The sequence below is a fragment of the Typha angustifolia genome, chromosome 12 (genome assembly GCF_048772165.1).
Source record: "Typha angustifolia cultivar Huaian chromosome 12, ASM4877216v1, whole genome shotgun sequence".
In the NCBI taxonomy this organism is placed as follows: Eukaryota; Viridiplantae; Streptophyta; class Magnoliopsida; order Poales; family Typhaceae; genus Typha; species Typha angustifolia.
Genome location: NC_133250.1, coordinates 9117403 through 9133825, shown reverse-complemented (window position 1 = coordinate 9133825; position 16423 = coordinate 9117403). Strand labels below are relative to the sequence as shown.

The window sequence follows — 16423 nt, the reverse complement described above, 5'->3', positions numbered from 1 at the left end:
GGGACGTATTTCTATAATAAATAGTTGAAAGGTGATGTATTATTTTCAAAGTTTTTTTATTAAAATAATATTAATCTAAAAGACAGTCGGCAAGCGTACATGGAAGTTCGAACTGTTTAGAACCGTACAAAGCTGTTACCCCAAGGACCCGACACGTATCCTCTGTGAATCCTCGAGAGGATTCCGAGTGTCCTCTAAGTGAAACGTGTCACCCCGCAGTAGCTGCACATCTCAACTTATAAATAAATGCTCCGGTGGATGACTTTATCAGAGATCGATCTTGTTAATCCTTGCAGAGGTCGGATAAGAGGAGTGAATAAGAACAGAATTTTGGATAAGTATGCAAGGTGGGAAGAGCGCCGTGGCCTCGGCCAAGGAGTCGGTTGCCAACATCGGCGCCTCGGCCAAGGCAGGAATGGAGAAGACTAAAGCCACTGTTCAGGAGAAGGTTGGCCTTCATCTCTCTCTCTCTCTCTCTCTCTCTCTCTCTCTCTCTCTCTCTCTCTCTCTCTCTCTCTCTCTCTTTTTATGAGAATTCTTATCCTGGGTTGAGTTGGAATAAGGAGATCCTTATACGCACTTCACTTTACTTTTTGTTCTAAATTACGTTTCTCGATTAGCGTTAGAAGAATATATGATCTTTTAGATTCATTTATGATTACATGAACATTAAGTAAAAAATTACAGTTAAATGAGAATATATATGGCAAAAGTTCCTTGTGTGATGAAAAACTTCTCTAGAATAAGAGACAGATATCATCTAACAATTGGGTGAACTGGGACGCAGGTGGAGAAGGTAACGGCCCACCATCCGTTGGAGAAGGAGGTGGCGGAGCAAAAGAAGCAGGGGAGGATCCACGAGGCCGAGGTCGAAAAGCGGGAGGCGATGGAGCGCAATGCCGCCTTGAAGATGCAGGCGAGCGCCGGGTACCACGCGTCCCAGGGGGCGCCGGGACAGGTCGCTGGCTACCCCACTGGCGGCCACGTGGAGGCCGGAGTGGCCGAGTCTCGCCCGATCGGTATCGCTACCGAGACGGCGAGGCCGACAGCAGCCCACAACCCACGTGTCGGTAGCGACTACCCGGCCGCCACCGGAACCGGCCACCACTACACCTGAGCCACATCTCATGCCATCGTCGTTTCAAACGATGATTTGGTTTTTGCTCTAAAAGTTGTCGGGGCTTATTCTATTATTCGTTTCTAGCCGATGGTCGCGTTTTATTTGTAATCTTTATGGATAGTACTTTTAAAATGTGTGTAAAAACCATGTCAATTCTGCATCAAATTGTCTAACAAGATAAGAAAACCATGTCAACTCTGTATCAAATTGTCTTCATTCTCTTGTATTATATATGGCGTAAAATTCTACCCAACATGCAAAGCTGCTTGATTATGAAACCTATTAATTTAGTCACTACTAGATATTAGAACTACTCAATTTGGAACATATTACTCAACATCACAAAGAATACTTGGATCTTTACTCAACATCACAAAGAATACTTGGATCTTTCTTCACGTCAAGTCTAACTTATAAACACACAAAATGCTGTTGGGTAATTGCGGCAAATGCAAAACATTGTGGACTGTACATCTAATATCATACTGCCTCCAAAGCTATCAGAACAAATTAATGCGTAGCATCCATCTAGAACACATCGTTATTACTCTAGGAAAGCATCAATGTACATGATAGCACAGCAAGACTAGAAATCATCCAGCGACCAAAATTAATTTATCAACCATGCGAAATCAGAATACATCAGATGGGAAAAAAAAGGACTAAACCCTAAAAGTTATTCCTCCCTTGAATAGAAAATACACCAGATAGAAGGGATTGACAACCCCCCTAAAAAGAAGCTCGTAGGGAACAAGTTTGGATAGAGGGATGGATCTCAAAGAACAGTCTTGCGCAGTTCACTAGCCCCATGAGCGAAGTGGCATCGGTCCCCGAACGTGCAGGAGCCTTTGCCAAAGTTCTCACACAACTTGGTCTTGTAGTTGTTACCAGAACCACCGCGGGCTGCTCCGGCAGGCTTGGCAGGCAGTGGAGTTGAAGCACTAATGCTGACGATGAGTTCTCTTACCATCGCACTAGCATGTTTAATTTGATCGAAACTTCCCTCAAGCTCGATGTTCCTCAGGTTGGGATCGGACTCATGCTCTCGGATAGCCAGTTTCGCTCCAGTAATTCGACATATCTGTTTCGTATTGACTCCTCCCTTCCCAATAATAGCACCAGCAAGAGAGGCATCAACACTTATCTTAGCAGTGGCAGAGGCACCAAAGCTTCCTGGAACACCTGCTGCTCCAGCAGGTGGAAGTGGTTCAAGGCGACCAGGAAATCTTCCCCCCATTGGAGGTGGAATAGGACCATCTTGAGATGGGAGGAAGGGCTTGCCAAGCTCTCTCTCACCATGGGCAAAATGGCACTTGTCACCAAATTTACAGCCCTCCGCAGTGTTGTACTTGTTGCATAGGCGTGACTTGACAGCAGGGCCAGGACCATCAGGGACAGGAGGAGGACCCATTGGGGGTCTTCCTGGAGGAGCATGACCAGGGTTGCCTAAGTTGGTCATCTGTGCAACAGCCTGGTATCCGCCAAGAACATAATGCAGAAAATGGCAGCCTTCACCGAATGGGCAACCAGCAGTGCTGCACCAAGATTTACACGATATCAGCTTTAAACTTCTATAATGTGCATTGTAGCGATTCATAAAGGAAGAAGACATCTTTGGTGTAAGATAAGGAAATTGAATTAAAAAAAAGTTGAAGCAACTTTAAAAAGAGGAAATCATAAGCTTATAAAGAGACTGCCAAACAAGGAAAAATCATTCAAATAAAACATGCACAAAAAACATCCTACACAGGCTTCTGCTAAGAATTTTAGAATGCCAGTTAGGTAAAAACCTCACCCCAAAAACACAACACCGAGCAGCATAAGATCAAGTTGCTTCCACAAACTTGGATACGCATTTAGTGATTACGAATTTTTAGTTACAAACCACAAAGACAATGTCAGCCAAAATCTGGCTAAACAGGGGGGAAAACCCTTATAATTATGTTCTCTATCAGTTGAACAAGCACAAATTTGGTTAGATAGGGGAAAGTAAGCCCTACAATTGAGTTATCATCCATCCATCAAGACCCCAATTATTGATTGGAAACCATTGCTGAATGTTGTAGACACCTTACGAGCATATAGGCAAATACTTCTTACTAAAAAGGGAATTAAAATCAATCTCACCTCTAGATCATCACAATTTTAGGTAACAAGCACATAGGTGACAACTATATCGAGACAGTTCTTTAACAACCGCAACCAAACAGCTGATTACTAATAATATCCTTCAGAAAATAATTAAGATAGATGGCATTGCACAAATCAGGAAAAGGCTCCTAACTTGGTTTTGCAAATTATCTGCTCTCTAGTTAAGAGAGGATCTGAGTTACATCATGTTCCCATGTGCCCTAAAACATGGATCACCTGGTTGCCTTTCTACTTAAAGTCAAACAAAAACGTTCTTCTCTACAGAATCATTTAACTGGTAAATATATGTACAAAGGATTACTAAAAAGTGAAAATGATTCAAATTCCACAAATTTGATTTATTTCTAAGCATTTCAAATGAGATAGCAACTCCTATTTCTCAATGGAAATTGAGAAATCTAGTCTAGCCATGTCTCCAAGCATGCAATAAAATTGGCTTATATATATATATATATAAATGAGGGAACTTTCCTACAGAATACATTTCAGCTGGACGATGTGCTGCAAATACAACATATACAAGAAAAACTTTTTTTTCATAATGCATTTCATCTGAAACTGAAAGATGTGACCAAAGAACTAAAAAACAAAAAATGCATTACACTAAAGAATTCATCACAAAAGAACACTCACACCAGAAGTAATCTACTGTTCTTATTGTCTGGCTTAAGATGATACAAGCTTCTTATATTATCTGGGAGAGCATAAACCTAATAAGCAAGTCCGTGCACATACTTCAAAACATTCCTGTATTGGACAGTGCTGCACACTGCACTACTCCAGCAGTGGTATGGTGCATAGCATGTCATTCAGGCAGACTGGTCAATATCAACTAGAAATGCCAATGCAAGCATATATCAATGTATATATTCTCGGGTTACTAATGAAACCAATCTTTCAAGTGGCTGAAACTAGGTTGGCACAAACTAGTATCATGTTGACTGTAGTATGCATGGTGTAAAGGTATTGGCTTTAGGTATTCAAATTTAAACCCAATATTGGATCATGGATTTCTACATGTCTGAATTTGCTGTAGCACAAAACTACACCCAATAGCAACCTTATTCTCAACCAAAAATTGATGTAGTTCCACTAGCTTTACATAAAAAAGGAACTGAGCCAATGTGCGACAGTCATGTGCAACTTTCAGTGCCAGCAACATAGCAAGAGTGATGAGTAGCAATCAACAAGCCCCATGTCTAAACATGGCATTCCTAGGAGACTCAATTCTCAGAAGGGGAAAAGGATTTAGTCCAAGGATTTGACTGTCCTATGGTATGACTAGCCAAGTATTCATATACTTAACCACGACCTCCAGACACAAACATCTGTTTTGACACATTTCACCCATCTTCTTAACCTAAAAGTTCTTTTGTCTTCTCAACAATTATATCAAGATTAAAGATAAAAAATCAAATTAAGGCAGGTCATTCAATGGAACCTTGTTAACAGAGGGCTATAAACTTATGCAGAATATGGTGATAAGGGAAGGTTGTAATCAAGAAGAACCAAGTTAAGACAGACCATTCAACAGAACCTTCTTAACAGAAGGTTCTAATCTTTATGCAGAATATAGTGATAAGGAATGGTTATTATCAAGATTAAAGGAATGAATCAAGTTCAGAAAGACCATTGAACGAACCTTCTTGACAGAAGGTTGTAATCCATTTGCAAAAAATGGTGATAAGGAAAGGTTTAGATTTTCTCCACATTTTACTCAACAAACTTCACTGCATCAACTAGATATAATGTGGCATACAATAAGGAATTTGTAGCCTTTTTCAGGAAATTTCATTGTCTAAGTGGAACTAAATATATCTTTCTCAATTAGGATCAGGCCGATCAGCAAAAACCTCAAATCATCCAAGGATGCAAGATATATCTACACATATAAATAATACTAAGATATCTACTGGTGAGAAAAATAAAACCATCGCCATGAACATATAAATAACATGTAAAGCAATCAGATTGTAACGTTAAACAATCTGAATTAATATTAAACAATATATCACAAATGTAATGGCATTGATTCCTGGCATTCATACAGTTTGTGAGTTTCATAATAAAACAGAACTGTAAGTTCTCATATTACTCCATTCAATATTGTCAACTTGCTTAATGCTCAAGAACCTGTATCACAATCTTTAGTACCAATTCATTAGTATTAGATGCATTTCTTTAAAGTACAAAAGATTTTAATCAAAAACAGAAATTGCAGCAAAATAGATGTTACCGTTATGATGTCCTTTTTAGATAAGTTAAGATTGGAACCTGAAAAACTTGGTGCATGGCTTCGATTTGCTTCCTAGACCAGTTTGGTATGACTCCATTTCTGTTGCATGAAATTAATTATATGTTCTCAGTTGCAACCTTTTAATTTAACTAATCTTTATAATTCAAGTACAAATTCAATGCTCATGTTAGTTAAGAATATATGTGAAATACTGTAACTTTCAATAAGAAAGTTCCTCTACAATTATCACCCTTCTGAATAAATCTGAGCTTAATAAAGATTTTATCTTGTACCTAGGCAATTCAAAGGACATCACTCAAAACATAAAACAAAATCAAGGCCCAAACAGTTCAACTGAACTGATTTTAGGAAATAAATCTACCCAAACTGATTTTATTTTTGCTAAAAACTCTGATCTTCCAGCACCACATCATTGCAGAACTCCACTGGTTTGATAACTGACGGATACCTCTATATACTTATGACCACAAGGCCATTAAATATATATAGTTACATACTGACAATTGGTTAATTATGCACAGAAGTAAACGGATACACCACTGTACTAAATTAAAGACAAGAGAAGAGGCAGCAGCATGAAGACCAATATATCAAAGAACTGACGAAAAACATAAATAAGCAGATAATTACCGACAACAGTAACCAAGAAAGAGAAGGGAACAGCTATAGACAGTAACTTTCCCCCAAAATTTACATTCACTAAGAACTATAGTGCAAATAAATCAACGGTAATAGAAAAGGATAACTAAATCAAAACTCAGCATTCACGATCTTGAACCCCTAGAAAAGCAGCTCCCCACCAACAAAACCACCCCAAGATCTTAAAAAACTCTCGATCCATAAAAGCACAGATTGGGACAGTAAGAAGCAGAAGCCTCACCTTTCGGCCGCTTCGCACCGGCTGCCCCACCGTTCGCCGCCTCCGGCCTCCCTCTCTTGCGAAAACCGGCTTCCATGGCAATGACTAGATCTCAACAATAGGGCGGCCGAGGAAGGTAGAACACGAAGAGAGCGCGAGATCTGCCGAGAGATGGCCAAAACCCTAGCTAGGGTTTCCGGTAGAGGAGAATCGAAGGGCCCCGAAGCAAGTGAGAAAGGAAGGGAAAAATCAGTGGGCCGCGTTTACTTATAGGGAGGACGCGAGGCATGGATTTAAATATGGTTAACTTTTGAGGGGTTTGGAGTCCGCGTGGCAAAAGATGAGGTCAGTGAGGCCAAAAAAATTTCGAGCACGAGCGAAGGATAATGTAATGACGATATTACCCCTTCTTCTGGGATTTATTTTCATTTCACATTCTACAATAAATGTGTGTACTTTCATTTTACACCCCATCTCTTTTCACCATTTTCAATTCGATCCTTGTTTAGTTGTTTAAAAATCCAATGACAAATTTAAGTGCAATTTAGGGTGTTTTTTGACATTTTACTAAGAATGCAGGTGCACAATTGAAAATAAGCAATTGCCAATCATGGATGACAAGAATCTCACAACTGAAAGACATAGATACAATCTTCTGGAACCAGACAGGAATCTCACAACTGAAAGACATGACACAATCTTCAGGTACAAACGGCCATGCTAGTAACTCTTGCATCAATCTCATTAATTCCGAAATAAAGCTCATGAATATTGGAGATCATAGAAGACAAAAAAATGGGAGCCATATCAAAATAATTTACATGGTCAACAGGTTAACAGTGATATAATTCTACAGAGGCTCACAAGCCTTAGAAATTTCTTTTCTTAGTCATCATCTCAGATCAGATTATCCTTTCTAGTAGAGATACTTTCATCTGAAGATAAATGCAACTAAGTGGTAAGTAATAAATATCAGCAAAGACATTCAAGACAACACAATGCTTCTACGTGGATCATTCTTCTAATATACAGTCATCAGCCAAGAACTATATGTCGTCGTCATCGCCTTCATGCCGATAGTCAGATGCAGCACCATCTCTAATCATGTGATCACCAAGAGAGCCTTCCCTAACTTCACCAGCCATGTCGTCGTCAAAGTTGGCTCCGTGTTGATTCCCTGCATACTGTTGATTCCTCCATCCTCGATTGCGTTCCATTGATTGGCCGTGCCCATGTGAGAACTGGTGCCCACCTTCTGATTCATGAAAAAAAAAGGGTCATAATCTGCTAAGCAGAAAGGTATTCCTTCAATACAAGTCAAATTGTAGCTTAAACAAACACGGATTTCTTGTCAGATAATTCATGAAAAGAAAAAACAAGAACAATTCCGAAAGAAAAACCATTACTGAATAGGAAGGGAAGATCAAGAGATAGGATCCTCGTGTTAATAAGAACCATCAGATATATGGTCACAATGTCAGGGTTCCCTTTTCTAATGATATCAGATAACATGGTTTCCTTAAATGGTTATACATCTCATTACCGTGAGTAATATATATATATATATATATATATATATATCCTAACTGGAAGAGAATAGTTTGTGCAGATGAAAGAGCCTTGCTGATGTCTACGAAGCAGATTGTATCGAGAGAGGCAGATCAACACTTACCACTTTCACCATCTGATGCATCAGCAAGCCGTGCAATTGCATCAATCAATGATTGTTCATGCTCCTACAAGGAAATCTTTATGTTAGTTTAATTCAGATAACAGCTTAAACACAATACCTTTAGTAGTTTTTACCTTCAGGACTTTCTTCGCCTTCTCAATCTCAAGAGGATCAGGATGACTTGCACCAAGAACCCTCTCCACCTGCTTGGCATCATTTGCAAGAAATACCATATATCAAATCTTAAGGCCTAAAAAGTAAATATGACCCATTTAGTTTCTTCCAAACTACCTCCTTCAAAAGAGTTTCTGTATGAAGAATTTCAATGTCATCGGCGCCCTTTTTCCCAGTGCCATTTTGAGCCAGAAGGAAGTCTCTCTTGGGCATGTTCTTGAGGGATCCTCTTCCCCTTCCTGCACCTGGTACAGCACCACCACGTCCCGTGGACTTCTTAATCCCACGACCTGGAGCACCACGACCTGAACGATGATTAATACCTGGGTCCTCACCTTCCCATCTTATATCTTCAGGAGAAATCTGCAACCAAGCCAAAAGGATGAAACACAAGCAGATTATCAAAAGGGTAATTTCAAAAGGTAAATTAGGAAGATGAATGAGGCGTTAATCATTTCCGATCTCTCATTAAAAGAATCTGATCTAGACTCTTGTCTACTCCAGCCAAAGAACTAATATAAGTTATCAGAAACTATAGAAGAACATCTGGAAAGAAGCAAACAAAAAATTCACTGTAACGAAATCTACTGAGAACGTCAGAAACAGCAAAACCAATCCTTATATAGCAACAGTAGAGTCTGAGAATTCTTTTATCTTGTTAGCAGGGGTTTCCAAATGTATTAATATGGAAATCCCAAGGAATGTGCTAAAACCGATACTATATCCTGCAGTAATGAGGTTCTGCAAGAAAGTATTCACATTTCTGGTTTTTCTTTCTTTCAGGGCAAGGAATTCACATTTCCTTTGTAGTCTGTCTTATTATATGACTCTAGACAGTATTAATAGAACAAAGAAAGCTACTGCTCTTTATCTAGTGCACTGCGACAAATTGAAATATTGATACACAATGATTTCTGAAAATTTTCTATACAACTGCTACTAGAAGTATGAAACACAATGCAGGGCAGAGCAACGGCTGCCCTGCAAAGGGTATAGGCAGCCGCGATTTGTAGTTGGCCTGCCTTGTGGTCCACTTGGGCGCCTGCCAGGACAGACGGCCTGCCTCAAGAGTTGGAGCAGGTCAGATATTTAATTGGGTTTGAGAACTAACCATTCCAAAATAAAATAAAATAAACCAACTTCACTCTTGAGTCCTAGAATCCCAAATTTCTACTCTGCATCTCTCGATCAAATTTCGGTAGTTTTCATTGGTACTTCTTCTCGGGGGGTGTTCTATTACTTGAAGGATGAAGCTCTTCCCTCCCTAACCTTCCATGCTCCTAGACAACGCATGACTGACAGTAGTGAGCGATGCAAAGTGGCAATGGTAAACCCATCTTCCTTTCATACTCAAGTTGTCTCCCTCTTCCTCCAGAGCGTCACGATGAGCGGCGGTGTTGGTAGCTAGCGATGGCTATCTCTCTCTTTCTCTCTAATAATGAGAGTTCTGATAACAGGATGTTGAGACGAAAGCTATCAATAGAAATGACAAAACTTCTTTCTGACATCATAAAAGACAAGGTTTCTAGTATTAATTGATTAACTACTAAAGTCACTGGCTTATAAAAGGCCAAGTGCTCACCCACTGTTTTCACTCTCCCTCTCACTTGCTGACATGCACCCATTATAATTAATTTATTTTAGATGCATTAATAGCATCTGTGTATATATATACATATATATACATCTACATATATATACATATACATATATATACATATACATATTTGTTATGGTTGTAAATTGCACTATTAAAATTTTTATATATGTTATATTAGTATATATATATATATTATTTTTTATATATTAAAAATGCTAAACTGCCTTGGCGCTACATGGAGAGTGTTTGCCCGCAACCCCTAGCTACCTTTTATTACATTGATGAAACAACTTCTATGATTTACTTTGTATCAAGCAAGGATTGTCATACGTTGGCCCTAGTGCCCCACTAACACACTAGCGCACCTCTATATAGATTTTTAAAGGTATTTGTACATATTTTAAGTTCTAATATATGAATTAAAACTTACATTAGTGCCTTTTATCCATAAGATAATATTGTAAAAGACTTAGTATAGCAAGAGTCATGTAGAAATATGATTCAACACTTAATATTAAATAAATACCTCTCTCTTTGTTTCCCGTGTTTTATAAAAGACTTAAATATAACAAAAGACAAGTAGAAATATAATTCAACACATAATATCAAATAATTTCTCTTTTTCTTTGTTTCCTATGTTTTAAAGAGCATAAATAGATCTAGCACCAAAAAAATGACTGACAAATGATAGATCTAACTTATTTTGCCACACATAGGATGATTAATCTCTGGTATGGTTTACAAAACAAAAAAATTAGGAAGAGAAAATAAGAAAACCATATCCTTTGATGAGATTCAAAGCTTCCATCTTTGGATCGACCTCATCTCTTAAATCTCTATTTCTCCTCCTTTTCTTCCTTTTGGTTTGGGAAATAAGCCTGCTGGTGAAGAGCGACATAGGCAATGGCATACATCGGCATATAGTGGCACACATCAACACTCCCCCATGCCAAATGTTAGCACACCACTAGCACAACATATGTCAATCACCACGGACACACATTGGCACAAGGTGGCACAGGAGAGTCCCATCGGCACTCCCCGTGCTAGGTATCGTTGCAAGCATCAAGACAATCAAATGAACAAGCAATACAACTGTTATTGATATGCCACATCATAGCAAACGAAAAGTAGTTTACATGTCAAACAAACTATAGTTAATACTAAAGATATGTAGCAACAGTAAATTTGAATTAAGTGATACTGCTTGATATTGTTTTTCTATGTACAACCATCCTCTAGGATGAAATAAGTGCCTTATGTGTCTAGAAGTTGGCAAGCCAAGTATTGGAAGAACAACAAAAAAGGAATATGAAGTTGGACTATATGGAAAAAATCAGTGTTTTGAAAATCAATTTTGGCGGCTGCCATGGTGAGGCAGTGCTCCGGCTGCCCCGCTATGTGGGTTGGCATCGGCATGGGGCGACCAACCGCCATTGCTGGCTGCCTAGGCACTATAAAGAGTTAGGCGAGCCCAAGCAGCCCGATAAGGTGGGCGACACTTCAGCTCGCTAGCTAACCAAACGGGTTAGAACTGGGTGTGGATCGGGTTTAATAACTAATGACTGGCCCACTATACATAAAGAAAACCAAACCCTTTCGCAGCTCTCTCTCTCGAAAGCTCCTCTCCTATGTGGTAGCTAGCGAAGGCGTTGAGCGGCGGCGGCAAGCGAAGGCGTCTAAGTGGTGGCGGCAAGCAAAGGCTCAAACGCTTCGAGCGGCGGTGACAAGCGGCGATGGCAACCGGTAGGAAACCATCAAACCATGGATTGACTCATCTTCTCCTCCTCTTTTTTTTCTTCTTCTGTTCTTTCTCTTTGACATTGGAAACCACCAAACTCTTCTTTCTTTGTGCTTTAATCGATGGAAAAGAAGGAAAGAGCTTCAACCGATGGGAACGAGGCCACATGCTAACATTGGAAACCACCAGCACCACCAGCATTGGAACTACCAACTATTAATGCATTTCAAACCATCAATTATTAGTATTATTTCAGATTGTGATAATTTACTATTAAGAAGTTAATGAAATATTTATACATACTGAATTATAAATTTGTAATCTATTATTTTTATGGTTGTGAATTGCACTATAATTTTATAAATGATATATTAGTATACATATATAATTATATATATCATATAGAATTTTTTTATTTTTATATATTAAAATTGCTAGACCGCATTAGCGTCCGCCTTCCCCCTAAGCGCGGTGGGTGAGCCCCCACCATCTGCGAATGCCTTTCAATACACTAGAAAAAATGATATAAGAGTAAGCAAAAAAGGATCACATATAAACAGAGACAAAGGAGTACAATTTGGAAGGAAAGAACCAAGAAACAATAAGCACCTCAAAGGAATAGAGTCAATTGTCCTTCAACAATTGTTCCTTCTGCCACCTAGATCTTCTTCATTACAAGGCATGGTAAGTACTGTTTAGTGCCACTAATATTATTTTCCTGAGGTGAAAATTTATCTGTCTTTTGTAGAAAAAGAAGGAAAACCTTCTTGCATCGTTAAGAAACTTAATCAGCAACCATTAATCAAGTGTAAGAAAAAATATTTATCATACTATAACAAAAGACAAAATAACCAAATATAACTACAAAAACAAGTCATGAGCTTAACATCTGATCTGCTATAAGCTAGTATAAGAGAGAGGACTAACAATCCAACAATACAAGAACATCGACAAAAGATATCTGCAAAGTTCTAGTGATTCAGAACAATAAGAAATTGGTTCACCTCTTTAAGATTGACCCATTCCCATGTCTCATTTTGTGTGTTTATGTCATAAACCAGCGCATGAAGGCCCTATCAATGAGAAATAAAGGGTAAGGCTTGCTGAAACAGAGCGACGGAAAGAAGTTTGGTTACTTTGGTATTGAGCAAGTAAACACACCTCAACTGGATTGTAATCAGTAATTACAGCATCATAAAAATTATTATCTTCAGGCCATCTTGTCATGACTTTACGCCCAATCAGTGGATCGAATGATGGTGCTTCTGCAGGTTCAGTTGAAGCAATCCTGTTAATGGCTTGGACCCTTCCACTTGGACCTGCAGAAGGATACTGCACTGGTTTTGTTGAAGCCACACCTGGTAACTTCTGACCCTGTAAAACATGACATGTAAAGAAAAGGGGAAGCCAGAAAATGCAAAACGCAAGAGTAAAAAACATTGGAATCATCCGCATACTGATTTAGTCTTTTTTCCTTTTACTCCAGAAGCAGATCCCTTTTTCAAAGCTGATGATGTTGGCTGCATTGGAGCAGGAAGTGGTTGCGAGTGCAGGGCAGGAGATGGTGCAGCCATAGATAGAGATGGTATAGATTGGGATGTCTTTTGCCTCTTGCGAGAAGCTGAGACAGTAGGACTTGGTATGGTGTCATGAGAAGGTTGAGCATTACTAACCAAGCCAGCTTGAATCCCGCCTGCTTGTCTCCACTCCCTAATTGTTTCCAACAAAAATTAAGACCAATAAAGAGTTCAAGGTTGAAGTGGAAATAATAGTGCTCAAGAATTTGAATTCTATGTTTGTGACAAAGACCAAGTTGATTCATATGAAACCTTATTCTCCGGATAATGTCATCAGCATTCACCCTGCTTAATAACTCTCTATGCTCTTTGTCGGACACTCTTAGTTCCTTTCTAAGCTCAGTTATGAGGCTTTCCTTCTCCTGGAAAAACGAAAAAGAGAGAATATGAAAGAAAACATCCTGTGAGTTTGCTGAGGTAACTTCAAAGACTAACATCTACAGGAGTACTAAAACCACAAACAGTAGGTTACATTCTTTAGGCTAGATTACAAGGAGATTAATACCCAAGTAATGGCATCAGACTGAGCCTTGAATGCCCTGAGAACTGAAGTGTATGCTTCTTGCTCAAGTTGATGTATTTGGACCTCCATATCATTTTGCACCCTGGGATATGGACTGGCACCAACAATGGCTCTTCCATTTCCACTGACACGCCCTCCTCTTGCACTTCTGTTCTGATATGGTGGTGGGAGATCATCATCAGTTCCTGAATTAATTCAAGGAAGCACAATCAACATCACAAGATTATCATGAGCAACTTAGAAGTTAGAAGAATGAGATATATCTTATATGTTAGTTCTATATGTGCAAATGCTCACATGTGTACATACATATAGATGCAGCTATGGATTTAAACCTGTGAATTCAGGTCTAATAATATGCCATCCAGTTCAGTCACAATTAGCTACAATCTGCCAAAATCACTAGAATGCCAGTCTTATAACATGTCTTCCAGATAATTGCTCATGTAAATCAACAATTCATCTCTGAATGTTACAAGACTAAAACTTTCATAAAAGAGCGTTGATGACTATTTATTAGATTGTCATACTCCAAACAGACCACTACAATTGAAGATGTAGTAAAAATGCTAAATCTGATCTAAGATAGAAGGTAATCAGAATCTATAAAAAACCGGTAGACAAAACAAAACAGATGTGTGATTTTGCAGGAAATTTTCATATCAGAAATTTCAAAAGCGCATATAACACATTAATTTTTTTTCTTGAGAAAATAACATATTCACCAAGATTTGAACAATGATTTAGAAGTGGGTATTTAAAGTACAAAGGAAGATAAGCGGGTATTTAAAGTACAAAGGAAGATAAGCTATTAGAGACATATCAAGAAACCAGTGTATAGAGAAGGAAATTGTCAAAGTAAAATAAATGGAAGGTTTAAATAGATACAAATTACTTGACTCTCTCCAGTGAACCAACGTTATAATTTTGGTAGAAGACTATCTACTATGATTTTTGTATCTCTGACCCATTCTACATGGCTACTCATAATTCTCCGCCTCTTCTAGCATTTTTTTTCTCTTTTCCTTCAGAGAATACTTTTATTATTCTCCATATCATTTTCCTACTTCATAAAGTATACTCTTGATGCAAGATATACTCCTTCCAATTACTTATTATCTTGACGCATAACATGTCTCTACCATAAACTTTAAGGGGAAAAAAACCTTAAATCTTGCTTATCATGTAAACTTTAATAAGAACCTCCATCGACCAGCGTATGAAGACCAGTCCTGCTTCATTCAATCTTGCTTATCATTTTACTGGCAGCTGGAGTAGCCATGGTCAAACAAACCTAACACCCTAAACGATTAATACATAAGTCAGGACTACTGTACACATAGGACATAGCAGGCTACTACATAGAGATTAAGAGACTTGTGTTCCCTTCTAGATGGAATATCTACAAACACAAACAAAACGTTTCTTCACCTTTTCAAGGCTAGAGGGCACATACCAACTTGAAAAGTTACAAGAAAGATGAATGTAAGTTTTTCACGACAATCAGCAGCAGTAAGCTCCACTCCAAATGCATCGGAAGAACCATAAAATCTAACTGACTTCATACAAGGTTAACCCTTAGTGCAGTGGAAAATTTTGTAGGAGAAAAGGAGCGAAATTTTCCATAAAGATTACGTATTTATAGGACATTGGACCAATTTCACAACAAATCAATATCTAAACCCTGATTTCATATTTCAAATAGCTCACAAGCAATAAGGAGATTGTCCCATCGTAGCCACAAGAAAAAGGGAGAAAACTTGTACACAAATTGTAAGTTACTATAAAACCCTAGCTCAAACCCCGATTCCTCATCTCATATAGCAGATAAGTGATATGACCTCATCCAACAAATTCCGCGCATTATGCTACACCAGTACTAAAATTCCAGAACAATTCCGAAATAAGTAGAGTAACGAAGCTCATTAGTTCGAGGGAAATCATCTTAAAACACCAAGGAGTTGTCGAAGCCACTCACCGCTACTATCAGAGGGATTATACTCCATGTTCGGATTCCCTTAAAGTAGAACTTTTACCACCGAAAACCCAAGAAAACGTTGCAACCTACTTGAAGCAGCAAAAAGGAGATGGCTTCAACCCAAATTAGCCCTAACTCGCATCAGAAACCGAGAGATCCACCGCTTCTACGCTCATTTCTCCCAAGTAACCGCGAGAAACGATGCATCTCGAGCTCAGAAAGTCGAATTCATTGCAGAATTCGCCACGCTCAGAAGGGATTTGGGTGAGATTTAGAGAGATCAGTAGAAGAGGAAGGGGGGGGGGGGGGGGGGCATATAGAGAGAGAGAGAGGAGAAGCGAGGGTTTGAACGGAACCAAAGGGAACAAAAGGCGGACTCGAAACGCGTTTTATAGAAAGATTTTTTGACAGTTAAGACAAGCTTTTGAGTTCCGGGCCTTTTCATGCGTGGGGGGAGTTTTTGGGGTTTGGATTGAGATGCTTCCTTGTGAACGAAACGTGTCGGATTTCCCAGTGTGGGAAGTCTTCCTTTTTCTTTCTTTTTTTTAATTTATTTCATCCGAATTATGATTGGGCCTAAATCTAAGTGAGTCTGGTTCAGATCTGGATCTGTTTCAATTTGGGTCAAATCAAATTCTAAGGCCAAAAACCAGGTCGATATAGGACTGGAGTCTCAACCTTAGGCTCATAACAGTCACGACTTAGACCGGGCTCGAGTCGGATTCAAGAGACCAGGATCCGCGACAAATATCTCATGCGTCGAACCTAGGT

The 16423-nt window shown here is 38.9% G+C and overlaps 3 protein-coding genes across 3 annotated transcripts; 1 reads left to right on the top strand and 2 right to left on the bottom strand.

Annotated features, from left to right (window-relative positions):
• Positions 1-258: 258 nt before the first annotated feature.
• Positions 259-1349, top strand: LOC140772439 (18 kDa seed maturation protein-like). Its single transcript, XM_073114512.1, has 2 exons — positions 259-448; positions 788-1349. The coding sequence occupies exons 1-2, from the start codon at positions 341-343 to the stop codon at positions 1115-1117; spliced, it is 438 nt and encodes a 145-aa protein (XP_072970613.1). The 5' UTR covers positions 259-340; the 3' UTR covers positions 1118-1349.
• Positions 1350-1707: 358 nt separating this feature from the next.
• Positions 1708-6617, bottom strand: LOC140772094 (zinc finger CCCH domain-containing protein 14-like). Its single transcript, XM_073113988.1, has 3 exons — positions 6409-6617; positions 5546-5606; positions 1708-2655 (listed from the first exon to the last, which is right to left on the bottom strand). Exons 1-3 carry the CDS (start codon positions 6482-6484, stop codon positions 1896-1898), a joined length of 897 nt encoding a protein of 298 aa, XP_072970089.1. The 5' UTR covers positions 6485-6617; the 3' UTR covers positions 1708-1895.
• Positions 6618-7185: 568 nt separating this feature from the next.
• On the bottom strand, positions 7186-15950 carry LOC140772031 (protein EMSY-LIKE 3-like). The gene is made up of 10 exons (XM_073113915.1): positions 15653-15950; positions 13657-13859; positions 13404-13513; positions 13032-13284; positions 12736-12948; positions 12579-12647; positions 8351-8596; positions 8194-8262; positions 8060-8123; positions 7186-7642 (listed from the first exon to the last, which is right to left on the bottom strand). The coding sequence occupies exons 1-10, from the start codon at positions 15678-15680 to the stop codon at positions 7434-7436; spliced, it is 1464 nt and encodes a 487-aa protein (XP_072970016.1). The 5' UTR covers positions 15681-15950; the 3' UTR covers positions 7186-7433.
• Between the last annotated feature and the right edge of the window lie 473 nt (positions 15951-16423).

Coding starts and splice junctions, on each gene's coding strand:
- LOC140772439 (XM_073114512.1), top strand. CDS start 341: ATGCAAGGTGGGAAGAGCGCCGTGGCCTCGGCCAAGGAGTCGGTTGCC. Junction 449..787: donor AAGCCACTGTTCAGGAGAAG/GTTGGCCTTCAT, acceptor ACTGGGACGCAG/GTGGAGAAGGTAACGGCCCA.
- LOC140772094 (XM_073113988.1), bottom strand. CDS start 6,484: ATGGAAGCCGGTTTTCGCAAGAGAGGGAGGCCGGAGGCGGCGAACGGT. Junction 5,607..6,408: donor CGGTGCGAAGCGGCCGAAAG/GTGAGGCTTCTG, acceptor TTCATGCAACAG/AAATGGAGTCATACCAAACT. Junction 2,656..5,545: donor CCATGCACCAAGTTTTTCAG/GTTCCAATCTTA, acceptor ATCTTGGTGCAG/CACTGCTGGTTGCCCATTCG.
- LOC140772031 (XM_073113915.1), bottom strand. CDS start 15,680: ATGGAGTATAATCCCTCTGATAGTAGCG. Junction 8,124..8,193: donor AGGCGAAGAAAGTCCTGAAG/GTAAAAACTACT, acceptor ATTTCCTTGTAG/GAGCATGAACAATCATTGAT. Junction 7,643..8,059: donor TGCATCAGATGGTGAAAGTG/GTAAGTGTTGAT, acceptor TTCATGAATCAG/AAGGTGGGCACCAGTTCTCA.